Source organism: Mesocricetus auratus, unplaced genomic scaffold, assembly GCF_017639785.1.
Source record: "Mesocricetus auratus isolate SY011 unplaced genomic scaffold, BCM_Maur_2.0 Super-Scaffold_100008, whole genome shotgun sequence".
NCBI classification, from domain to species: domain Eukaryota; kingdom Metazoa; phylum Chordata; class Mammalia; order Rodentia; family Cricetidae; genus Mesocricetus; species Mesocricetus auratus.
The window spans coordinates 86,485,533-86,512,739 of NW_024429192.1; the positions used below are offsets into that span (position 1 = coordinate 86,485,533).

Below are 27,207 nucleotides of genomic sequence, written 5' to 3' on the forward strand. Positions count from 1 at the left end.
GACCATGAAGACTCAACTGCTTGGTAACAATGTTTACCTTGCACACAACAGTCTTCAGTTAGCTGCAAACTCATCACCCAAGTCATAACCACGAATTAGGAACATTGGCTTTCTAAATTTAATTATTTAGTTAACTAATTATTACTGTGTGCACGTGGATGATGTGTCATGGCATGCGTGTGTCCTGGCTTGTATGTGGAGATCAGAGCATAACTGTGTGGGTTCAGGTTTTACCCCCTGTATGTGAGTTCTGGGGATTGAACTCGGTTGCCAGAAAGTACCTTTACCCACTGAGTCATTCTGCTGATCCAGCCTTGCAATTTCTTATCTATATAAGACTTTTGGGATCCTTAAATAAATTCACACTATTCTTAGTCATTTATTAAACCAGTTGGACTTAGAGCTCTCAGAATGTTCTTTGGGATGTAGGTTTATCTTTCACAAGTCCTAATAGAGTTCATTGTAATGTTGACACTAGGAAATGATGCCTGCATGCTATAAACAGCCAAAACTTTTTAACTATTTACTCATATAGGGCTATTAAAACATCAGTTCTTACATTACTATGTCATTATGAACAAAATGAAAGGACTTCCTTTTATTCTGAAGAGTCTGGAAGAATACTAACAGAAAGATATTTCTGAGGAATAAACCAACAATGAGAGCCATCGAGAGCCCAATACAACAGCCTTCCCAGAAGCACAGGAAGTATGACTAATCTCTCAAAAAATGAGATGAGAGAATGGGAGGCTAGTCCCAAACCATGCAAAGCAAACAAAATCAGCAGAGAATATCAGTTGAGAACAAACAAAAGGTCCACGAAACTCTCCATCATCGTTATCATGCATGTCCGCCATTCTAGCCATCATAAATGTTATTTAACAAACAAATACTTGTTAAAGAGTTATCATGTGCTCAGCACTGGAATGAAAAGAGGAAACTTTGTACAATGTCTATTATTACAAAACAATATTCATACAAATTAGAAAGAGACAGATTTAAAATATACAGCAAAACAAAGTATAAGTACATATACATACTCAAGCAAAGACTACACAGCTCAGAAATTATGACAGACAGAAAAGCTAGATTCTGAAAGCTAATATAGTCATGTAATTTATTTACCATCATTGTCGTCGTCGTCGTCGTCGTCATCATCATCATCATCATCACTACTGCAACGCTGGGAATCAATCCCAGGGCCTCATACTTGCAAGATTCTACCACAGAGCTACATGCCCACACCTGGGTCAGGAAGGCAAAACATGCACAAGAAGGGAAAAAGAAGACAGGCTTGGTGGTATATGTCTGCAACTCCAGTAACGGGAGGCTGTGGCAGGGGACTATGAGACCAACCTGGGTTACATATCAAGGTACTGTCTCAAAATAAAAGAAAGGGATGCAACATAAGAACTAAGAACCATGAGGCAGGACTGAGTGAAACAGTGTGGCAGTGAAAGGATATGCCTCTAGAGCATAAAGAAAAAGACGGAAGGTGTGTGGTTAACAAAATAAACAGGGTAGAGCCAGGGTACTAGAGGTCTTTAAGTCTGGGCCGCAAGGTGTGACGGCAAAGCCTTAAAGAGGCAGAGGCTAGCTGGTCTTTGAGTCCAGTCTGCCTACATAGTGAGTTCCTGGTCATCCATGGCTACATAGTGAGACCCTGTGTGCAAAGCAACTGCAGTGACTTCAGGGCCAAGGGGAACAATGGTAACATAAGGAGACTTTTAAGAGGTAGGCATGAGAGTAATAGTATTACAGACATGTGACTGTGGCTCCATGCAGGGGAGCTGGACAGAGGAAGACGCCTGTGAGGTGTGCGTTAAGATGGAGGCAGCAGGCATCTAAACGAATGCCAAGAACATGGTTAGGTGTGTGGATGAACATGGCAGCTATGAAGTACATGTATGCTAACAATACACTCTGATCTCTTTTTCAGATCTCAAATAGGAGTCTCTTTGGTCTCTAAAGTCCAAGAGTTTCCATGAAACTCAAAAGCATTGAGGAGGTAGGCATATTAATATTAGCACAGGCCTTAATCCTGGGAAGCTGGGGAAAGGATTTGAGTTCATTTGGGCTACACAGCAAGACCTTGTCTAATATTCTGAGAAAACAAAGATGCCAAGTTTGAATCATCTTTTGTGTTCATGTCTATAATCCCAGAACTAGAGAAGCTGAGGCAGGAGGATAGAGATTACAAAGCCATCCAGAGCTACACAGCAAGACTCTGTCTCAAAAACAATAAAATAAGTTGAGAACTAATCTATTTTTGTGTATATGAGAGGTGTCTGCATGTGTGTATGTGTGTGTGCCACAGCACACATCTGAAGGCCACAGCACACATCTGAAGGCCACAGCACACATCTGAAGGCTGCAGCACACATCTGAAGGCTGCAGCACACATCTGAAGGCTGCAGCACACATCTGAAGGCTGCAGCACACATCTGAAGGCTGCAGCACACATCTGAAGGCTGCAGCACACATCTGAAGGCTGCAGCACACATCTGAAGGCTGCAGCACACATCTGAAGGCTGCAGCACACATCTGAAGGCCACAGCACACATCTGAAGGCCGCAGCACACATCTGAAGGCCACAGGGTACTTTTGGGAGTTGTTTTTTCCTTCTCCTGAGAGTTCTAAGGACTGAACTCAGGTCAATAGTCTTTTGCGGCAAGTGCTTTTACCCACTGGGCCATGTCACTGGCCCATATGAGTTCAATAAGAACTATTTAAAAACAAATCAGAAGAAAAAAATAGGTCTTATTCTTATGCACTCCCTCCCCTCCCTGCTGTACTTTGTATCTTTTGTGCCTGGCATATACATGTGGGATCGTCTACTTGTGTGCAGGGGCCAAAGGTTGAAGTCAGATGTCTTCCTCTAATGCTCTCCGCATCCCTTTTTTAGACGAGATTTCTCACAGAACAGTCAGCTCACTGAGGCCTGTGATGGCTGGCCAGTGAGCTCCCAGGCTCTTCCTGGCTCTGCTCTCGGTGCTGTGATTACAGGGTCATGCTGCCATGCCCAGCCAGCCTTCATGTGGGTGCCGGGATAGCGCCTCACATCCTCATTTCTCACAGCGAGCCGTCATTCACTGAATCTTCTCCCTAGGCCAGCACTTACAGCTCTGAAAAAATACTGTTCTTTTGTAATTACATGAATGTGGCCAGTGACACAGTAGAATCAAGACCTAACAGCACCGAAGCTGTCTGGAGTCACAGAGACTGGAAGGGGAAGGGCCAGAACTCAAAATACTCTTGGGTGCCTTTTATTTGCATCCCTCCCTCCCACCCTCCCTCCCTCCCTTCCATCCATCCATCTACCTATGGCTTTTTGAGACAGGGTTTCTCTGTAGCTTTGGAGGCTGTCCTGAAACTTGCTCTATAGACCAGGCTGGCCTTGAACTCAGAGATCCGCTTGCCTCTGCCTCCTGAGTCCTGGGATTAAAGGTGTGTGCCACCATGAGACTTTGTTTGCTTAATTTGAGGCAGAGTCTCTCTCTTATAGCGCTGACTGGCCCGGAACTTGCTACATAGACTAGGGTGGTTGTGAACTCTCAGAAAGTCACCTGCCTCTGCTTTTTAAGGAGGGTAATAAAGTTATGTGTCACCATGCCAAGTCTGTATTTTTGGATCTTAAGTTTGTCCCATTTCTATTATATTTAGAGTGAAGCAGGTGGAGTAAAGTATTAAGAAGGTGACAAAAAGTATACTGTCTCAAACTTTTACATACGCCAACCTAAATTGTCACACAGGAGCAATAATGAAAACACAAGCCACAGCATCTAACCCAGAAAGTTGGAATGAACATGGCTGTCTAGAACCAGTGCTCATATTAACTAATGCCTGATATACAAATCTCTAAGAATAAGTTAAATTAGCAGGGCAGTGGTGGCACACGTCTTTAGTCCCAGCATTTGGGAGGCAGAGACAAGTAGATCTCTGTGAGTTCCAGACCAGCCTGGTCTACAAGAACTAGTTCCAGGACAGGCTCCAAAGCCACAGAGAAGCCCTGTCTCGGGAAAAAAAAAAAAAGAATAAGTTAAATTTAAACAGGTAACAAAGGAGAGACAGACATGGTAGGAAGGCATAGAGAGGTTAACAGGACAGAAGACTCTAAGACAGTAAATACTATGTAGACTTTCTAGGATGACGGACAGATTCCCTGTCTACACTCCAAGACCTCTTCACTGCTAGTCACACCTGCTTTCTGAATACTTGAAATGTGGCTAGTGCAACCAATGGATGAATGTCAAAGTAACGCTAGGCCCTAAAGGTAGCACAGGCGTGGAGGTGGCACTCTGCATGCAGAAAGCCCTGAGTTCAGTTACTAGTACTGAACAGAAACAGGGCCTGACTGTGAAGGCCCCACTGGCCCAGAGATCATGATCCTGCTGCCTCAGCCTTCTGAGTGCTAGGATTACAGGTGTGTACTGCCATAACCACCATGCTTTCTTATTTTTTGAATGTAACTTGTAAATTTTTATTGTATTTTTATTTATGCATATGGGTGTACACGCAATACACATGGAGGTCAGGGAAGAATTTTGGAATGAAGTTCTCTTCTCCACCCATGCGTGCCCCAGGAACTGAACTCAGGACATTAGGTTTGGCAGTGAATACTTTTACCTGCTGAGCCATCTCACTGGGTGAAATTTAAACAAAGTTAACCAGGTGGTGGTAGCCCATGTAGCCCATGCCTTTAATCCCAGCACTCAGGAGGCAAAGGAAGGTGGACCTCAGTGAGTTTGAGACCAACCTGGTCTACAGAGAGAGTCCCAGGACAGTCAGGCTACACAGGGAGACCCTGTCTCAAAAAACAACAACAAAACAAAAAACAAAAACTTAAACCAAGTTAAATAAACAGGAAGGAGTAAATTATAAACAATTCAGAATTAGAGGATGAAGCTCAGATTGCTATGGTTTGTATGTTTGTGTCCCCCAAGTTCCTATGTTGAACTTCTCATCATTAATAGTACTGGGTCTCACCAGTGGCTGGAGGGAACTGGTCTGTGCTCTCTACCATAGGGTTTGGTAGCATCAGAAGCAGAGTGAGCCTTCACAAGACACCAATATGCTGCTGTTTTGATTTTCCCAGTATCCAAAATGAGTGAATTTTTTTACGTATTTATTTTTGGTTTTGGCAGGGGATGATGCACACACAGAGATATAAAGGGAGAACTTCCTGGAGTTGGTTCTCTCCTTCCACTTTTTAATTTTGCTTTGATTTTTCGGGACAGGGTTTCTCCTTGTAGCTTTGGAGCCTGTCCTGGAACTCGCTCTGCCTGAGTACTGGGATTAAAGTCGTGTGCCACCACCGCCCTGCTAACTGATAAACTTTTGTTGTTCCCTAGACATTCAGTGTTTTGTTCTAGGAGCTTAAATGAACCAGCACAAAGGTGAAGCAAGACAGCAGACTGGACAGGAAGCAGGGCCTTTTTCTTTTTTTTTAATTTTATTTTGTGCATTGTAAAGCCTGCGAGTATGTCTGTGAAGGTGTCAGATTAGCTGGAACTGGAGTCACAGACAGTTGTGAGCTGCCATGTGGGTGCTGGGAATTGAACCCAGGTCCTCTGGAAGAGCAGCCAGTGCTTTTAACTGCTGAGCAAGGCCTGTTACAGACAAGCCTGTGTAATCATACATTACTTCTGATGTTTAACCAGGTATTTTAATAGAAGATAACCATCAAAATTAGTTTGAGTGTTCTACCACAGGATTCTTTTGATTAGAATACAAGACAAGGTTCCTCTGTGTAGCCCTGACTATTCTGGAATTTGCTCTGTAGACCAGGCTGGCCTCAAACTCACAGAGATCCACCAGCCTCTGCTTCCCGAGTGCTGGAACTAAAGATGTGGGCCACCACCGCCAGGCTAAAACACATACTTTTTTAAAAAAGAAATTGTTCTCTTTGATAGGTATTTGCTAAGTGAAAAAAATATTTTTATCTAGTGACTTAACAAAACAGACATTTCCTACCTTTAAATAAATTCCTGAGCCTTTTAAAAATTCCTTTCAGGTATCATAGTGCCTTTTAAAGTCATATTTCTGAGACCACAAAGCCACAGCTTCATATAGAACCTGCCTAGCATGTGTAAAGCTCTGAAATCAATCTATAACACTGTCTTAAAAAAATCAAAACTGTTTGTTTGTGTGCTGTATTTAAATTTAGCTACAGTATTAAAAGAATAGCACACGCCTTTAACCCCAACACGTAGGGGGCAGAGGCCTATGAGTTTGAAGCCAGCCTGATCTACATAGCAAGTTTCAGGCTAGGCAGGGCTACATAGTGAGACCCTATGAATAATGGAAAAGAAAAAAAGAAAGAAAATAAAAATAAAATATACAGCATAAGTTTTTAGACAGGTAACTATTACATTTTCTTTATTCTTATATTGAGAATGCCATGAAAGTTTTCAATCTCTCCAGGTAATACAATTTAATCTGAATAATAACTAAGTAATACAACCATACTCATTTAACAATGCTATGTTTACAAAAAACACACAGTTTTTAGTGGTGTTCTTCTCAGTGTATTGCTAGTATCTTAACTTCAGGCTTACATTTTAGTATTTCATTAGCCAGTGACATTTCCCAGTGGGAATCAGACTCATGAAGTAACTGAGGATGTCTCAGCCTGGGATGAAATGAACTCGTAAGATCCTGCCACATGGAAGAGACTAGAATAAAGCCTGCATCATCACAGCATCAGTTGCTAGATAAGGGCTGGTGAGATGGCTCAGAAGTTAAAAGCAGTGGCTGCTCTTCCAGAGGTCCTGAGTTCAGTTCCCAGCACCCACATGATGGCTCACAACCATCTCTAGTGGGACCTGGTGCCCTCTTTGGACATGCAGGAGTACATGCAGAGCATTCATACACAAAAATATAAATAAAACTAAAAAAGGAAGTTGCTAGATGGCTGGAGAGATGGCTTAGAGCTTAAGAGCACTGGCTGCCCTTGCAGAGGACCCAGGTTCAGTTCCCAGCACCCACACAGTAGTTTTAACTACCTGTAACTCAGTTCTAGGAAATCTGGCACTCTTTTGGCTCTGTGGGCACAGGCTTATTTGTACTGCATGCATATATATGTGCAGGTAAAAACTCATGCACATAAAATAAACAAATCTTCAAACTGCGCTTCTTCTTAAAAGGTGGCCCAGAGCTCAGATTTAATGCTTTATAGACCAGAGAGATGGTTCAGCATCTGCAGCCAAGCCTGACTATGTGAGTTTGATCTCCAGGACCCACCTGGTGGAAGAAGTTGTCCTTTGACCTCTACACAGGCACACACAAAATAAATAAAAATGCAACTTAAAACTGCTTCCTATTTAAAACAATATCTACCCATTAATCCATGATACTGTTAGGAAAGATGAATAAATAAATATACAAACTCAAATTCAGTACTGCTATTTTTCTTTAAAAAGTGAATCCCTGAAGCAGATTCACAAAACAACAGAAAAAACTCAAAAATTCAAGAACTATCAGAAATCTGTCTTATCACACCACCTCTGAAAAGGATTGCCATGCTAAAAAGCACTCAGTGTGGTTTAATCATTTCTAATGCACCAGAACAGGAAAAATGCCAAGTCCACATTTCCTTACAGACGGATGTTCCTCTTATAGCAACCACAGGGACAGCCTTCTTTGGCTGGAAAGCCATTTAGGCCATTTCCCCAACAGCACAGCTACAGATCATCCCCAGGGGAAGCGCCTGTTCTCTGTAGCATGCTGGACACCCTAATGGTCATTTAATGCATACTATGAAAGACGGAGTCTGTTATACTCTCCTCTGTATTCCTAGTGCTCACTCCAGTGTCTGGCAGATAGTAAGAACTTAAAGATGTTTGTTAAATATGTTCAGCAAAAGTTGGAAGAAAACCTACTGTTTTCTCCGGAAGGTACCAATGGTTTCCTAGGAAGCAGAGTTCACAGTGAAGCTAAAATAAAACCATGTAAGGCCACTTAACTGTCAAGAATTTTCCTGATTTTTTTAAAATTCAGGTGATGAATCAAACATCTATAATAATTGGAAAGACTGAAAAATCATTGCAGTCTAAATTTTTTCTTGGAAGTTGAGTTGATCAATATCACATTTTTATTTCCCATCTTAACTTGTACTAATTCTCTCAACTTTGTGTGACCTGGATTTCATTTAAATTGATCTTATGGATAACATACTATTTTTACATTTTTAGAACATTTAGAAGAATTTTTAGACAATACAATTCTAATCTAATTGCAAGGAAACAAATCCAAATTCTACGTAAAGGGGATGGGGAGTATATCCTTGTTCTAAAAAGAGGACCACTGTGGAGACACAGAGACCCTGGACATAGCGTAGAGAAGTGTAGGTGAGTGACCCCAAGAAGGAGCCTGTGCTAGAAGGAAGATGACACAAGGGTCATTCTTGGATTTACTGGCAAAGTTAGATAATGAACAGTAAAGGATCAGTATTAAATACTTAAGTTGTCAACCATAACACATCTGAGTTTGGGGTATGAGGGTATAATATACTGAAATTATGCTCAAAGGACTCAGAGGGAATCATATACATGAACATGTATTTACAGGGACATAGTCATGCACTGAAGGGGCAAGCCACTGGCAAGTGGACTCATAAGCCTAAGTCATTAGGCAACTAGCACAAAATTTGGATGACAGGTAAATCTAGGCAGAAGGTATACAGGTGCTCTTTGAGTGTTTTTTTCAAACTTGAAAGTCTTAAATATCTAAGCAAAACACAAAAATAGCAAGCAAAGCTTGTTCGGTTTTTCCTGGTTCTACTTGACATCTCTGTTAAGACTCATACATTTTTGTTTCACTTGCATACATGAAATACTCAAAATTATTTTTAATGGAACTCACTAAAACTATTGAGTTTCCCGGTTCTTCCGCAGATGGGGCAAAAGGAATAAAGTTGTTCTCAGGGCTCTACACGCACGCACAGTCATACACACACCTGGACATGTCTAAGGCTGTATGAGTTACACGAAGTCTTTTTACGGATACATCCATAGTTCTTTAAAAACACAAAAGCCATTTGTGGCCCTTGGGACACATGAACACATCCGACTCTCAGCATTCCGATCCAAGGAATTAACCTGAGCATGCTCCTAAAGGCCAGTAGTTAGCTCCAAGTCTCCAAATTAGCAGCAACCTTCCCAGCTTTAGACTCTCCTTTGAGAGGCGTGTCTATGCAAATAACTCTCAGGGGCCCTAGCACCCCATGCGGCTCCAAGACCAACTCTAACAGCCACGCTTCTTTCGCGTCTTACAGGGTGATTAGCATCTAGAGATTTAAATCGTCTACCAGGTAGTGCAGCTCTAAATGGCAGGGTTAAGTACCCAGCAGAAGGGCCTTGGCCAGAGACTCAAAGTTCTAAGGCGAGGCTGCAAGCCTGAGGGGCCTGCTTTGTACAGCATCACTGTAAGGCTCACACGAAACCATCATCGACACAGAACAGTGGGATACAGCAGAACCAGCGTGTTTCAGGCAGAGATCTTGTAGCTTTTACCTTCGTTCCTGCTGCCACGTTTTAACACCCTAAGAGGGGCTGAGAATTTGGCTCAGAGGTAAGTTTGCCTGGTGCAAGAGGCCTTAGATTCAATTCTGAGTACCACAAACACAGCCGAACACAAAACCCCACTCAACCCAGGAAAGCATGAATGAAGAGAATGCCGGGGAGGGGCGGAGTGAGAAGACTGCAGATAGCCCTCACCACAACCTTAGACTCGCCTCTGGCTCCCGGGGAGAGCTGACTGAGACAGATCGAGCTGACTGAGACAGATCGTGGTGAGAACAAGTTGCCTGTCTCCCACAAGACCACGACAAAGCATGTTCTAGCCAGAATTTCGGGGCGGTTTGTTGCACTACAGATGGCTACTGCAGTTACTAGCTAAAGGCCCATTCATACACAAACCCAAATGAAGAGCAAAGAATGGGGGAAAACACTTCCTAATCCTAAAGTTTTTCTCCAAGGACCTCCAAATATGAAAACTAACTTTCCTACAGCATACAACCTGTAACAGCCATAGAACGTAGCTGAGTAGCCATAGCCAGCAGCTTCTTTTCTGGTATAATCAACAATTTAATAATCCCTAGACTAGCATAATGAAGTCCTAACGTACAGGTGACCAAGTGACTTCATGTCATGTGGTCTCTTAAATTTTATTTTTATTTTATGTGAATGAGTGTTTTGCCTACATGTATTTATATGTGTGCCTTGTGCCTATGGAAGCCAGAAAAGGGCATTGGGACCTCTGGAACTGGAGTTACATGTGGTTGTGGGTCACCATGTAGGTACTGGGAAATGAACCCAGATTGTCTGCAAGAGCAAGCAGTGATCCAAACCGCTGAGCCACCTCTCCAGCCATCTTGTGATTTCTCGCCACAGAGAAACACACCAGCAGGTTCCCATCTTAAGTTTTCCATACATTTCTTTTTTGTACCTGCTTAGCAGATGGAATCTCAGGGTTTTTCTTTCAGTTCTGACATACAGAGTCTGCTTCTTAAATGGATATTCTCAAATCTGAACTGCTGCCCATATGCCTGTCCTCTCATAGCAACCTGAAGGAGACTTTCCTCCTAGGACATGCCTGTCAAGTCACTTCCAAAGCAAATCTACCGTGTGCTCGTCTCTGCCGTTTCTCTCCTTGTACACTATCAGACTATGTCCAGGCATCCTTTCCTCTGGGAGACTCTACAGAATCTTGAAGTTGGGTGCTAAGTCTTCCTTGATATTCTCAAACTGGGTTAGGAATCATTGTAAGTCACTTAGAAACTACACGTATTACCACAACTGTACATCTCACCTTAACATCCAGTAAAACTGTTCAACATGAGAAGTGGTGAGAGATGATACAGGGAGAAAAATAAATAAAGCACAGGATTGAAGGGGATTGGCATAAAGACTGCTGTCAACTCTGTGTACATTGGTGAGGAAAGCATCTGTAGGCAGTACATACTGACCCTACCTAATGAGCTAGTAAGTCACAGAAATGTTCTAGACCTGCTTTGTTTTGTATGGCATACCCATTGTTGGGCTAAGAATAAAGGAAAGTCAAGGAAAGCACCAAGGACAACATGAAGAGAACAATATATATATACATATACATACATACATACATATATATATATATATACATATATATATATATATATCAGTGGTCTGCAACTGGGGGCACCTTTGCCTTCAAAGAACATGGCGGTTGTGTCATAACTGTAAGGGTGAGTTGCCCCTGGCGACTTAGTGGGTGGGGGCAAAGGATGCTACTCAACATACTACTACATACTGCACAAGACGGGTCCTGCCCACATTGCTGGCCCCAATGCCACCAGAGCTGAAGCTGAGAAACTCTGCTCTAATGCGTGATGGGATGGAGGAGAGACTGACAGTGGTGGGCTGGAGGACATGGCTACAGCTCAGGGGATGAGCTTGCTAGCATGAACAAGGCCCTGGGTTCATGCTTCAGCAAAGGAACAGGAGGAAAAGGAAGAGGAGGCAGTCATGGTACAGTGCAGATGTGTTTTGCTTTGGAATGGATTTTTAAAGGGCAGAGCACATTTGCTGAGGGGATGTCACAGGAGCAACAAGGGAGACAGAGGAGTCAAAGTTGGCCAGAGGTTTCTCAGTTGAGCAGTTAGGAGAATGAGGTCCACCACAAGGGAGAGTACGGGAGCACTGGGTAGGGAGCAGTGCTTTGCTTGAGGGATGGGGCTCACAGGCCTGACACTGTTCAGACGTTACTTATGAGATGCCAACTTACCATTAAGTAAGACTATCAGGTAGCTAGATAGACAAGGGAGTCAAGAATATGAGCTTGAGTCTTAGCATCTATTTTTAGAATGCTTATTTATTATTGTTTTTTCAAGACAGGGTTTCTTTTAGTAGCCCTGGCTGTCCTACAACTCATTCTGCAGTCCAGGCTGGCCTCAAACTCAGAGATCCACTCACCTTTGACTCCCAAGTGCTGGGACCAAAGGCATGCGCCACCCTGCCCACGCCAAATAATGTATTTAAAACTTTAGGGCAGAATAAGATTCTGCCAGTGTTTAAGGAGGAGGACCAGCAAAGACAGAAGGAAAGAGAAGCTGAGAAGTAGGAGAAGGGAGTACACAAGGAATGCTGCTCAAAGATCAAGGAAAATGAGGACTGGGGGGACCACCATCAGATATAGCAACAGGGAGGCCACAGTTGATGTGGAAATGGCTGTCCTGGCAAGGAGGTGGGGCTAAAAGCCTAAGTGAGCTGGATCCAAAACAGGACAGCAGGAGGGAAACAGTGACCCTAAGCTATAGCCTATTATTACCTTGAGGCCTTTTCTTGTAAAGTCACAATCTTTTTTTTTTTCATCTCCCTTATTTTTAGTGTATCCAATCATACAGAAAAACTTAAAGAACAGCATAACTCCCTTATGGATGTCCAGTGTTTAATGGTATGTCATATTTGTGGTACCTGTATGTACTTAGATACATGTATATACCACTGAAGGTAACTTTTCCTCTAAGCACACTTTGGACATCCTAAATGTAGTCCACTGTTACATAATCACCATTAGAACATCTATGAAAATTAAAAATGTATTCTGTATTATATTCTGTAACTGGGCATATTCAAGTTTTCCTAACATGTTTTGCAGGGTTGAAATCAAAGTCCCCACAGTGCATTTGTCTATCACATTTCTTTGTTTTTTCTTTTTTGTTTTTCAAGACAGGGTTTCTCTGTATTGTTTTGGAGGCTGTCCTGGAACTTGCTCTGTAGACCAGGCTGGCCTCCAACTCACAGAGATCCGCCTGCCTCTGCCTCCTGAGTGCTGGGATTTCAGGCGGGCGCCACCAATGCCCGGCTGGTCTCTTTCTTATACACTGGAATTTGACCAATTCTTTGTTACACAATTGAACTAATTCTACTCTGGAAAAGTTTTTGAAAGCAGTGAATAGATTTACTGCTTTTGGCACTTTTTTTTTTTTTTTTTGATTTTGTAAGACAGGGTTTTTCTGACAGCTCAGGCTGTCCTAGAACTTGATCTGTAGACCAGGCTGACCTTGAATTCAGAGATCCATCTGCATCTACCTCCAAGCGCTGGGATTAAAGGTGTGCGCCGCCGCCGCCGCCGCCGCCGCCGCCGCCACCACCACCACCACCACCACCACCACCACCACTCAGCTATATGCATATTCTAAAGCTATAATTTCCCAAAATTTCTGTATCAATTCACCCTTTTGTTTTCAGAAAAAACTGTTTTTAAAAGCAACCACTATCAACTAGTTCAGAAGACTACAGAGAGAAAATCCCAGAGCTTATGTGCTCTGTATTCACAAAATGTGCTACTACCTCTCAGTTACCATAAGGACTCTAAGAGATGTCATCTTAAAGCCAATCAGCACGAACCAAGCAACATGTTATTGATTAATCACAACAAATCCCACTTAGAAAGTAAAATGAATTTCCTAAAATTTCTTTCCTGATTAGCAAACTAGTTCCTCCTAAACCTTGAGGCTGAATGCTGCTGTCAGAATTGCCTACGTGCCTGGAAATTACCACACTCAAGTGGGCTAAGTCTGTGCTGTGCGTGCGTGCGCTGTGCACTCCACTGTGCGGTGAGCACTGTGTCCCAGATGAAAACACCGACCACATTAAGTATCTGAGTTTCGATTACGGCTCATTCATAGTCCTGTCCTTCAGGCCAAGCCTTGGTCTAGTGATCCTCTACCTCAGTCTGCAGAGTGCTGGGAGTACAGGCCGGCACTCAGCCTCTGAAAGCAATTAAAAATGTCACTGGAATTAGCAATGCTTTGGTTACAAGAACATCATGCCACTGTCAGTTGCTCTTAGGCTACAAAAATGGAGGGCAAATAGATGTTTCAAGTTTCCTCTCACATTATAATTAGTTTCCTTTTTTTCTTTGCTTTATTACAAAACTTAAAATTACTTAGGGTGCTGTATGAAATTAAGTTATATTCCTATCTATTTTATTTCACTTATGTGGACTTCTTTAATGGTCTGGCGTTCACATTTTAATCAAACCACTGACCCTTAGAGAGATTGCTTCCAATTCCTTTGGGCCGAAAGGACAATTTGAATTAGGTAAAGGACCTCCATCAACTAGCTACATCCACCCACCTCATTCTGATCACTACTGAAAAAAACAACAAGAATAAGACTCTTACCTGAATAAAGCAGAACACATGATTCAAACTTATAAGGAACTCTCAGGGAGACCAGAATTATTAATTTGTACTAAATATCGTAGTTATCCTCACCTTATCATCAGACTGCCTACAGTTCACCTGAACTTTCACACTTGTCTAGAAGACCATGCAAACTGAGTAGACCTTGATGGTGTATGTGTTACAGATTTTGACATACAGCTAGACTGGAAGGGTGATGTCCTGTAGACAGACACTGCCAACTTGCTTCTCACCCAGACTACTACATGTAATATATACAAAATGCAATTATTTCAGGAAATTGCCATTAATATTTTAATAACCTTATAATGAGATATTAAGCAGTATAGAATTACTTGCTCTGTCAAGTACAAAACATGCAATGTAATTGTGGCTACCAGCCCACAGTGAATCCTGCCTCCTGGTATTCATAACTTTTAGAGGTCCCTCCCACACTCTAGCAGGGGAGGGTGGTGCAATCTACAGAATATAGCAGGGGATCATGTGCCACTTCTGAAGTGAGGTGACAAAAGGAACTGTGGTTTCTGCCCGTCTCTCAGATCTCTTGCTCTCTAGAGGGAATCAAGGTGCCATGGTGAGAGGACACAAAAGTAGTCTTCTGATGGCTAGACCCACATGAAACTGAACCAGAAGCATCTAGTTAAACTTCCAGATGCCCAACTACCAGAAACTAAGTAAATTAATCAATGTCTTTGCTTTAGGCTAACTGGAAGTAATTTGCTACATAGCAGAGGTTAATATTATAATATGCTTCACTTAACTCAAGTTGTATAATTTAAAAAAATAAGTTAGATTTTATTTTATGGGTGTTTTGTCTGCATGTAGGTCTCTATGTAATCTGTGCATCATTTGCATGTAGTGCCTGCAGAGGCCTAGAAAAGGGTGTTGGATCCCTTGAAACTGAGCCCAGGTCGTCTGCAAGATCGGTCACTGACCTTAACTACCGAACCATTTCTCCAGCCAACTTTCTAAATCCCAATATATATATATATTTTAAAAATCAAAACATCCTGCTATGATACCTTTAAAAAGTCATCAGGAATAGTGAGGAGGGAGGAATGGTTTCTTATGATGTATAGGATAGGATAACTATGACTGACCACAAATGAGTATCTTAACAGCCAGCAGGAAGGATGCTCAGAAACATGTCTGAGGTAACAGTCACTCATTGCCTCGACTGATCTCTACATGTGTTAGAATGGGACACTGCACTGTGTAGACACAAGCTGCCAAGGGCAGGGAAAGCCTTTCATACTGCACATGTTAATATTCATGCTGACCTGAACCTTCTCACTAACCTTTTCCAGGGTGAACTATCTGATAGCAAGTTTAGGAGAAGGAATTCAGCAGCTCAGCTCCTCACTGTTTTTCTTGTGTCTAGAAGACTAAGGAAGTCATTTGCTGAAGGCTGCTCTCTGACACCCTAGAACTGCAGGGGATAAGCCATGTTCTTGGAGCCCTCTTGAGAAGACTGAAACGCGCCTGTTTCTGAAGGTGGGGCCAAGCAGCTCACTGCTGCTGCGAATGTCACATTTTCCAAACAACATCTCCTCCCTTGTGTATGTTTGTGTGGGGTCAACTTGCATTTCAGATTTCATCTTATCTAACACAATTGGATCCAAAGAAAGCAGGAAAGCAGTTTTACCAGCTTCTAAATAAGCATTTCCTGTCCATTGGAATTTTCAGTATTTCTGAGGTAAACTCAACACCTGAAGGGCTACACAATGAGACTCACACAACAAACAGTAAGAACACGTTTATTAACAGATATGTGGTAAAGCATGGCCATTAGCAAGCATTAGAAAATGTGGAGAAGAAGACACAGATGCTCACATCTCATCCAAACCCTGAGGTCAGGAAGACCAGGCAATTACAGTTTTAACAAGTCCTCCAATATAAAGCTAACACAGTTATGCAAGGGCATCCACATGAGCAGGAGACTGAGCAGACCTAGCAGAGGACAGCTCAATGATGGACCTAGAGCAACCCTGTAGGACGCAAAGCACTAGGAAAGACTGCTATGTGCCCCGAGGCTTGCTAACTGCTAGCCAGTACTTTACATATTGCCTTATTTAAGATAATTTTATTTCTTATATGGGAAAGTGGCTCAGAGATGTGAAATAATTTTCCCGAGGTCACAAAAATAGTTAAATGACAGAACTGGGATTAGCAGATATTTTCATTTTCTAGATGAAATTGAGCTTTGGAGAAGTTAAATATTTGGTCTGGAGTAAATGGGGCAGGTGAAATCAGGGCTGTGAACCTGTACCTGGCCCTCTCTTATACTAAGAGTGGGAGAAGGTTTACATTGCTTAGGAAAAAAGAGGTAGAACAGCTAAGAAACTGAAGTATACCACTGAAAAGCAGGCCAGATTCTTTTTTTTCTTCTTCTTCTTCTGAAACAGGTTTTCTCTGTGTACCCCAGGCTGTCCTGGAACTCACTCTGTAGACCGGGCTGGCCTAGAACTCACAGAGATTCACCTGCCTCTACCTCAGTAGGCCAGATTTAGAACTTAATTTTTTTCCCTTCTTTCCAGCCATCAAATCCCAGATTTTCACTTGTTTAGAGAATCACACAATAAAGATTATCAATGACTTAAAATTACTTTCTAACAACAACAAAAAAAACTATTTCCACCATTCCAGTTGTTTTAATTCATTTATTACTAGCCCCCAAATTACAGTAAGTTAGAATCCACTCAGAAGACTGAACTGATTTGCTACTTGTCTTATTACCAACCTAGTCAAACAGTAAGTTTTAATGTTAGTTATTCATTTACTTCTACTTAATTATTAATTATTATTATGTGATTTCCTGTTTTAAATTTCCTGGCTTAACTAAATGATGGCATGAACTCCTGGAAAGTAAGACTATTTCTAAATAGCCCTCAATTCAATCCAGTACTTCTGATTGATAAATTCATCCTGAAGTGACAACTATGTCCCAATTAGATAGTGTTTCTCTATGAGTTTAATTTCTTTTAATGTGGAGAACTCTTGATTGCTAATCAGCATGCTACATGATTACTTTCAATAAGTACTTGTAGAATGCTGTTTTCCCACTGGAAGTGTGCACAGCTCATTTCTGAACCCCAGGCTGGTCTAGTCTAGGAAGAGCAAAGCTATCTATCTACATCAAGTCTTATTAGTCCTCCTGTGACCAGAGCGACACGTTCAGTTCAGCTATGGGGGTGGACAACAGAATGAAAAAAAGCCCTGGATGGAGATGGGAAGATGTAGGCTTTAGTCTCAGTTCTGACGGTCCAATGCACAACTCAGCTCAATGGTTTCCTTCTTCTGGGCTTAGTTTTCTGTCATTAAGCAGGACTACTCAAGTGAGGTAGCTCAACGGCTAAGAGAATGTACTGCTCTGGTGGCTGACCACTGTTCAGTTCCTAGCACGCACAGAAGGAGCTGGCTTACAACCTCCTGTAACTCCAGCTCTCCCGGAGCCCACAACCTTCAAATCCTCAGACATCTGCACTCTCAGGCACCCCACCACCATCACTCACACACACACACACACTGAAAACATAGAAGAGTAAAACTTTAATAAAATGGCAATACAAAGGAGATGCATTTTAAATCCAGCTGCATGTGTGGAACAAAACTGTTAAAAGAAAAACTAAGTTTAAGTAGCTTTTGATGAGCATGGGCTCGAAAGGTGGTCTGCCACTAACTCGTGTCCATCCACCACTAGCTGCCTTACTGTCAATCTTGCTGCACTGCATGACTGCAATGTTTAAAAGTTATGTTAAGTTTGTCTGTTTGGGTCAAGGCCCCAGACCACAGTCCACCCCCTTTCTTCCTCTGGTTTCAAATGAAGAAGTCACTCAGGTGATGTGATTAATCTATTTTGTTTACTTTAGAACCAGGTAGGATGTTAGCACCACTATCCAACTCCATGACCCTGGCACAGATATGCATATGCCAAAGCAGACAGAAGTCAGCTGTGCTACTATTTAGGGTACAGATAGGTTCATGGACATGGGAGATGATGAACACATGTTAAAATTACAATGCTTTAAAATTTTTATCCCATTTTAATTTATTGAGAGAGAGATGTGTGTGTGTGTATGTGTGCACGCGTACATATGCAACAGCACATTGTGAAGGTCAGAGGACAACTTTTGAGAGACACTTGTCTCTTTCCACCATGTGTGTCCCATGGACTGAACTCAAGCCATCAGGATTAGTGGCAGGTCCTTTTATTCGATGAACCACTTTGCTGACCCTATTCAATACCATCAACTTAATGAGACTGAAAGCAGCTCTTTACCCCTTGATTGCAAGCCCAAAGTGACCTACAACTTCAAGTTCCTGCTGCAGAGCCTTTCCCACTAGATGCACTAACCTTAAAACTGTGAGCCAAAATAAACTTTCTTCCTCAAGTTGCTATTATCAGGGTGTTTTATTACATCAACAAGAAAAGCAACAAAACAAGATCTGAAAGAAACTCATCCCAGAACAGAAGAGGACTGACACAATAGAAAACTATCTCTAAAGACAAATGAAAATACAAGGTAAACAGGGGCATATTATGCAACACATGTTGGGGGGCGGGTAAAAACATATCCTAATAGTACTTACTTGCTTATTTATGCATACATCTGTTCCCTCAGCTTTTATTGATCCTTCACAGGGAACTGGGTGACTGACTCACAGATGTAGCCTGAAGATTTGTGTGAAGTCTACTACTCAATTTAAGCAATAAACTTTGACCAGCAAGGCAGCAGTGTATGGTGAGCTGGATGTCCTTAGTGTAAAACATTTTACAAAGTAGGTGGTAGTCCCAAGAGTAAATATCTGCAGGTAACTTTAGAACTGTAAGGTAGTTTCCTCAAGCTATTTTTCTGTTCCAAACTTTTCATTGCATAGATGTGTAAACTCAGGGTACCAAAATCAAACAACTTGCATAAAGTATACAGTGAAGGAGACGGAATTAGACATCAGATACCCAGTATCTACTCTGTGACTCTGTTATTTTATTTGCTCATTTGGGTAAAAGAGAACCAGGTAAGTGTGGACACATTATAAGATATCATGATCTACCTAAAAGTTTTAAAAGTACAAAACAACACCTTGGGACAACTAATACAATGTTTGACAAAAAGCTTTGCATATCCCAGAAATTGTACATGAGTAGCATGTTCCCATTCAACTCTCCTGAACTCACTGAGAATAAACAGTCTCAAATAAATTTTTTATTTTATTTATTTAATTTTGTTTTGTTTTTTGAGACTGGGTTTCACTTTGTATTCCTGGTCATCCTGGCACTCACTCCGTAGACCAGGCTAGCCTTTGTTTCCTGAGTGCTGGGATTAAAGGCGTGTGCTATCGTTGCCTAGCTCAAATTAATTTTTTAAACGAATGTATTGCATAAGAAGACTTGTCAAATATAAATACGAGCTCATAATTCTTTAACTAAAATCTATGAGTTGGGAATTTAAAAAGTTACAGTAGGTCCTGGTTTTACAGGACGACTATCTCAGTGACTCAGGAGACTGAGGCATGAGTACCACAGGTTCAAGGTCTGCTTGAACTACAGAGTGAGTTCAAGGCTAGCCAGGACAACTTTGTGAAACCCTACCTCAAAAAAAAAAAAAAAAAAAAAAAAAAAAAAAGAATCTGAAAGAAGGGGAAAGCATTAGTAAGTAGTCTGGGAATATGGCTGGGAGGTAAAGTACCTGCCCAGCACCATCTGAGGCCCCGGCTTCATTTCCCAGCAGTAGTAAAACAAGAAAAAAAAGTTATAAATACACAAACCATTATAGAAAACATCACATGTCAGTGACCAAAAACAGCACACAGAGCTCAAACCTACTAATGTTGTGATGAACACAATACAACACATAGGATAAAGCCTACACATGCCATTGGTTTGCATTCTTTTATTATTATTATTATTATTTTACTACCAAGGAACTTTTTTTTTTGGTTGTTTGAGACAGGGTTTCTCTGTATTGTTTTGTAGGCTGTTCTGGAACTGGCTCTGTAGGCCAGGCTGGCCTCGAACTCACAGAGATCTGCCCGCCTCTGCCTCCCGAGTGCTAGGATTAAAGGCGTGCGCCACCAACGCCTGGCTACTAAGGAACTTTTGGTTTTCTAGCTTTCTGAAAATAAGATTTAGAAAAGGGATTACAGACTATTATTTTTCCAAGACAGGGTTTCCCTGTGTAGCTTTGTAGACCAGGCTGGCCTTGAACTCACAGAGAGACCCGCCTGCTTCTGCCTCCCAAGTGATGGTATTAAAGGCTGGGCCACTGGCCTTCCCCCTTAGTTTTTGAGACAGAGTCTCTAACTGAATCTGGGGTTCACAGACTCAACTAGTCTGAATGGCCAGTGAGGCCCTGGGATCCACGTGTCTACCCCTTCTCAGCCTGGGATAATAGGTTCACACACCTAGGTCAGGCTTTTTATGTAAGTGCTGGGGATCCAATCCAGGCCCTAATTATTGCAAGGGAAGTAATTTACTGATGAAGTCATTTGTCCAGCCCACTAATTTTTTAATGAGACCAGAAGAAACAATCCTAGCAGGTAAGATTTTGGCTTTGAAAAGGTCTCAAATCCCTTATGGACTCATTTATATATGCCTCCAATCCAAGGTCCCCCTGCCTTCACCTCCTGAGTGCTGGGATTAGAGAGGTGTTCACTATATCTGGCTCAGAGGTAGCATTTATATCCCAGGTTCGGGCTAAGGGTTTGTTTTCAGTTAAGGAATACAACATAGAGGAGTATAAGAGCTCACAAAATGATTTAAAGGGCATAAAATCTTCCTTACTGAATTTGAGTTTCTAAGTGGAAGGAAATAAACTTTAATCTACTGGAGGTAACTACGCTCCCTTTGGGACAAGTATACATAGAAAAGGGGATTTTGAACACACTGGTAGGGTCTACTAGCCTCTGGCATAAATGAGTTTTCTTTCCTCCACTTCCCATCTCCATTTTGTTTGTCACTGTTCATTTTTTCTTTCTGGACCAAAAAAAAGTTTTTTTAAATAAAATTTTTGCTGAAGACTGCAATAATCAATTTTTTATTTTAATTGTGATTATAATCGTTTGGGGATGTTGCTTTACATCTCGAAAGTTGGGTTACATTTTAACTGAAACAATTGGATTGCTCAATTTATGAGTTAACATTCAGCAAGTGTTTATGGAGGGAGAGTATACTTCATTCTAAAAATGGAAATAACATGTTGAACAAGAAATAATCCTACTAATCTTGGCTACTATTTCAATAAGAAATACTTTCTCAAAATTTCATAATCCATATAAAAAGAAATCTAACTAGTTCGATCTTACAATACACCAGTACATTATGTAGTGCAAATGCAAATGAGAAAAAAAAAAGCAAAACCTAGCCAGTTTATTTTTGTCTTGCGGGAGAAAAAACCCCTAACAGTCTGTGTTGGACCGCTCAGCGATTTGCATTCCTAAGCACCACAAACTGAAATTCTTTTATTGAATAATTCCTTTCTCCAGCATACTAGTTCGCCCCCACCCCCATAGCACGCTAACAGCATTCCGCCAGAGCACAGTCGTTTAAGGCCACTTAGGAAACCCCACAGAACCGCAGTCCAAAATGCCAGTCATGATTCCTGCAAGAAAGGGTCAGAAACTCCAAAGCGTTGTCCCAGGCCACGGAAACGATCGACCCAAAGGACTCCCAAGGAATAGGATGTCCTCCAGAACGCATTCAGTCCCGACGTCCCATACACCACATGACCTTCCTACGAAGGCAGTTCTTAAAACTTAGCAACTCGAGAACTCCCCTCCTCTGAAGTTAAGAGGAGGCAGGGCTGCTGAGATGCGCAGGTCGGCTGCTCGGTGCCACCCCGGGTCAAGGCTAACCACGTACGGCGCTGTGCTTGTCTTTCGCTACTCCCCTTACCGTGAGCAGATCTGAGAGGGAAGCAAGGAAAAGCCCCTGGCCTCCGAGGAGGGGTTTAGGGAAGGGAGGGGCAGCTCCGTGTGTGGTGACCCTTTGTGAACACGTACGGTGGCGCCGCGGCCGGGAGAACGAACTATGGCAAGCGGCCGCCATGATGGCTGGCCAGTGAGGACCACACGCAGGTCACTGGGCCTGCGCGCACGCGGCCGACAAGCGACCACTCCTTCCTCAGCCGCGTAATCCCTCCGCTGAGGGCCGCGCACTAATTTTAATCACGCCCCGCCCCCTGGCCGCTGGCGTCACCTCCGTCACTCGGGCGCTTTCCAGCAGCTTCTAGAACCGTCCCCTCCCCCGCTCCCCTCACTCACACTTAGCAGGCTCTGCAGCTATGGGCCCCGCCCCTGCGGGCGCCGCAGTTCCGACTGCGCCTGCGCCTGCAGGGAGCACAAACCACGCCTCTGCGGAGCCTTGCCGGAAGTGCTCTCGTCTTCTCCTTCCCCGGCCTTACCCGCGTGCTTTCATGCGGGACGCTCTTCAGGAAGGTGTTACACGGGGGAGGCTCTTTGGCCGCGGACGCCCAAGCGGAAGTTGTTTTCCTAGCGGAGACGGCGGTGGGGGTGGAGTCGTCCGAGGGGAACGTGGGTTGAACGTTACGGGTAGGTGGTGTGGAGCTCAAGCTGGAACAGGAGTTCGGACCGATTCTACACGAAGAAGGGGTGTGCTTCGGGCCGGTAAGGGAGAGAGTTTCTCTGGAAGTAGAAATTGGCACGGCTGGAGTGCTCGGGGTGGTGGGTCGTTGGCACGGTGAAAGGCTGGGCTGGGAACAAGGTTGAGGTGGGAAGGATGGAGGTGCAGACTGAGATCAGGGTTCGTTTGAGCTTAAAGAGGTAAACGCTGAATAGAAACCAGAGTTTGTGTCCGCCCCACGGAAAGCGTGGAGCTGGGCAAGGGTAACGGATCGCCGCGCCTCTTGGGCTTCCCTGGTTGTCTTTGGAAGCTCACGTCGCTTGGCCCTGTCCGTCCCAAATTCGGGAAGGTGGGTTGGGTACCAAGCAGAACTGTACTCTGCAAACCGACCTTGCCTCGGATTTAAGTCTGTTGGCCTTGCCGGGAGGTAAAGCTCCGACGGGTACAAGGCCTTCTTCGAGAACCTATTATAAGTTTTCACATTACACATGCTGTAAGTTAAATTTAATAAATCATGTCCCTCTCGTGATCGCCTGCTAACTGAATCCATTCTAGGCTGAATACTCCCATTAGGGTTTCTGGAATGTCCGTGGCTTACCGACATCGAAGGGAGCTGGGTGTGAGGAAAAGTGCTGGGGATGAAGGCTGGAAAACGTGGTTGGTCTTCCCCTGGTAACACGCTCATGTTGTAACCTTTAGGTTGTCTTGAGCTGTTTGGGTGGATTAAGTAGGTGATTTGAAGCTGAACTGTCCTTTTGACAGTGATTCCAATGGAAAGAGAGGCGGGTTCAGACATTTCCAAGGCACCATCTTCTATGTGTACATGAGAAAGATGAGAGTAGCAGAGGCAAACTCTTCTAGTGTGTTTGGAAGCCCCAAAATGCCATACAAGAGAGGGGCAGCTTAGTTTTGGAGAAAAGATATTGAAGGTAGCTGCTATGGGACTAATTGAAGTGTCAGAACCACCCCAGGATTTTGTATATAAGATGGAGTTAAAGACCTGGAAAGCCCACTTCTGGTGTTTTAAACATGAATATTCTTTGGCCGAGGGGTATTGTCTTAATATTGCTTGGTGTTTCTACCCCTGTCTCTCTGGGTCTCCCTCCCTCCGTTCCTTCCTTCCTTATTTTAAGCAAGTTCTCACTATGTAGCCCTGCCTGGCCTGGGACTCACAGAGATCCATGTGCTGGAATTAAAGGCTTAGAGGCGTGTACCACCATGCTGGGATGATAGAATATGCCGAGCCTTCCTATTGAAATGGTGAATGATAGGATCAGGAGAGCAGTTTTGAAGGATTCTCATTTCTGCTTCCATGTTGAAAAAGAACCATTCCAGACAGTTTCCTAGATCCTCAGGTAGATAAAAAAGTTTCATCAACAACTTAATTGAGGAGCCTTCAGGTTTCTCTTCTGAGAGTTAATGCAGATTCACAGAAGGTGCACTGGCTGTTTCCCTCATCGTGAAGCAGCATCACATGCTAACTGTAACTTAGGTGTTAGCATGGCTTCATTTACTTCTTAGAACAAATCTAGGTACATAGCATAGGCTTTTACCACTCTGTTTTTTTTTTTTTTGGTTTTTTTGAGACAGGGTTTCTCTGTAGCTTTGGAGGCTGTCCTGGAACTCACTTTGTAGACCAGGCTGGCCTCGAACTCACAGAGATCCGCCTGCCTCTGCCTCTGCCTCCCGAGTGCTGGGATTAAAGGCGTGCGCCACCAACGCCCGGCTGGCTTTTACCACTTTGGATCATTAAGGTTGACTTTCCTATGTCCTGTAATCCTTTTTTTTTTTTTTTTTTTTTTGTGAATAGGCTATGAGTAGAACCAGCTAAAGGTTGTAAATATTGTAGAAATTGAGATTCACTAATACTGCTCACTTGCCCTCCCTCCCTCTCCCTCTCTCCCCAAGTTTTGTAGTTACAGGTGTGGGAAACAGACTTTCACACTGCATGTATGTATTTGTGTGGGTGTATGTATCTTTTTGTTTGTTTTGAGACAGAATTTCTCTGTATGGCCCTGTGGCTGTTTTAGAACTTGGCTCTGTAGACCAGGCAAAATTTAGGTTTTGGCAAGATTTATGCTTGAGGTTTCAACTCTGTGTCTAAATGTTAACCTCTCTCTCTGCCTAAAGGTCTTTTAGATCTTATTTTGTTGTATTTGAAGTTCATACTTAAACGGTTTTTTTTTTCCTTGTATTGAGCTGTGTCTAAGAATTTTACTCTCCTGAATCTTAAAGGGAGTCATCTCTGTGGTACTATACCCAGTGCATGCTTGTCACATGTAGTTTGTACTATAGAAGGACTTAGTTTTTGTTCTGATACAGATCATTTACAAAGAGCATATTATTTTGTTGGTAACTTTGTTCTATCTATCGATCTATCGGTTTTTTCGAGACAGGGTTTCTCTGTGGCTTTGGAGGCTGTCCTGGAACTAGCTCTTGTAGACCAGGCTGGTCTCAAACTCACAGAGATCCACCTGCCTCTCCCTCCCTAGTGCTGGGATTAAAGGCGTATGCCACCAATGCCCGGCTTGTTGTTATTTTTTTTTTTTTTTTTTTTTTTTTTTTTTGGTTTTTACGAGACAGGGTTTCTCTGTATTGTTTCGGAGGCTATGGGTCCAGCCCGGCCTCGAACTCACAGAGATCAGCCTGCCTCTGCCTCCCGAGTGCTGGGATTAAAGGCGTGCGCCACCACCGCCCGGCTCTGTTGTTAACTTTTTAAATGTAGTATTCTGCTAGTTATAGTTGCAGGCCTGGTCTACATATATAGCAAGTTCCAGGCCAGCCAGGGCTATTTAGTGAGACCCTGTCTTCAAACAAAAAAGTATTCCCAACTGGTGAAGAATTAGTGGTGGAAAACTAGGAAGGGATAAAATGTATGGTTCATTTGTTCTTTTCTTTCTTTGTTAGAACAGTAGACTTGGAAGGTTCAGGTTCTTTGTAATACTGGCATGGTTGCATCAAACGGCACATAGACTAAAAAGCTTAGATCCTCAGACTTAACTGTTGACTAGCTTGCTTAATCAGTTACTGCCTCTATGAAAAGTTGTAATTTTCTGTATGTTAGGAAAATCACCCTGTGATTACTCTGCCTTCTCCTCTTCCATTTGTAAATATCCAAATACATTTAGGGACTTTCAAGACCACAGTTTTAGAATGTTTATTTGAGAATTTGTAGCTCTCAAATACACAGTAATATCTTATAAAGTAGCAAAGCTCTCTTTGTAGAATAATAGGGTTTTTATTTAATTGTTTGTTGACTTTTTTTTTCCAGGATTCATTGAAAAATCCTTAGTGATATTGACATGTTCCAAGTGACATAAATTAGCCAATGACTCGGATTGATGGAGTCTCTGAAGATTGGAAATGGTTTGCCACGGGTTGGACCGGGGACTGATATAGGGATATCTTCACTCCCCAAGCTGGGGTACTTGGGAAAAGTTAGTGAACTTATTTTTGGCCTCAGTGCAAAATTGGTTTATTTTCCTCTTGTATTTGAAATTTAAATTATAAATGAAACTTAAATTTTTAAATTTCATTTTATGGATGAAGTCCTAAAAAATTATGTCTTCCACGGAAATCTTATAGCAATGGCGAAAGATTATTATAATTTGTTTACCTCTCTGTTACTGATGTGTGAAAGTAGAAATAATGCCTAGATCTTAGGCTTTCTATTTGAAAATATGGATGATATGTATTTTCCTTGGCAGTTAATGTTACCTTTTTCTTGTGAATGAGACTACTGCTATTTTTTAACTCAAAATTTAATATTTAAAACTACAAGTGTCTAATTTAGATAATAACTGTTAAGACTGTATGTGATTTCTTTTGTTTGCTGTGTTTAATCTTGCCAGAATCCTAGTGGGAAATAGTACATTTTTTCTGGTTACCTACCCTTCCATTTAACTCTTTGTAACTTAATGTAATTTAGGAAAGTCTTTTAATTTGTTTTATTTCTTTTTTAGAATTATGATTCAGCTAAAGTTACAACAGATGGGCATTGCCCTGCTTGTAGAGCAAAAGGAAAGCTAAACACCTTAAAAACTTACCAAATTAACTTCCAAGAATCTATCTTTTTGTGCGAGGATCTTCAGGTAAAGTACTAATGTTATATGGTATATAGGTTTCAGCCTTCTGCTTTTTCTTCATTGTTTAAATTTTACTCATTATTTTTTTTTAGAGTATAGACTGAATGCATAGGTAATATCAGTTTTTAAATATCTCTGACAAACAACTTTAAATAGTTTGCTATTTTCCAATTGGATTTCTAAATTATTGCTCCTTGCTGTTAACCTTGTGGGGATCCTTATTAGGTTTTTAGCATATAGTAGTTATTCCTTCCACCCAAACACACAGGGTCTCACTGTGTACCTCTGACTGTCCTTGAACTCACTTCAGAGGATCCAGGTTTTGTTCCCAGCTCTCATGGTGGGTCAGTTCCATA

The 27,207-nt window shown here is 42.3% G+C and overlaps 1 protein-coding gene and 1 long non-coding RNA gene across 3 annotated transcripts in view; one reads left to right on the forward strand and one right to left on the reverse strand.

Moving 5' to 3' along the window:
• LOC106022237 overlaps window positions 1–22,331 on the reverse strand; it is a 59,695-nt gene extending 37,364 nt beyond the window's left edge. The window contains exon 1 of the long non-coding RNA XR_005879075.1: window positions 22,080–22,331. This is a non-coding gene — a long non-coding RNA (uncharacterized LOC106022237). The remainder of the gene's footprint in view (window positions 1–22,079) is intronic.
• Window positions 22,332–22,574: 243 nt separating this feature from the next.
• The window catches only part of Uspl1 (ubiquitin specific peptidase like 1), a 31,503-nt gene continuing 26,870 nt past the window's right edge, over window positions 22,575–27,207 (forward strand). The window contains exons 1-3 of one of the 2 annotated variants that reach the window (XM_040751397.1): window positions 22,575–22,810; window positions 26,038–26,203; window positions 26,729–26,857. In XM_040751397.1, coding sequence (XP_040607331.1) covers window positions 26,108–26,203; window positions 26,729–26,857 — 225 coding nt within the window. In that variant the 5' untranslated portion in view covers window positions 22,575–22,810; window positions 26,038–26,107. The remainder of the gene's footprint in view (window positions 22,811–26,037; window positions 26,204–26,728; window positions 26,858–27,207) is intronic. The other variant, XM_040751396.1, reaches the window with a different exon arrangement.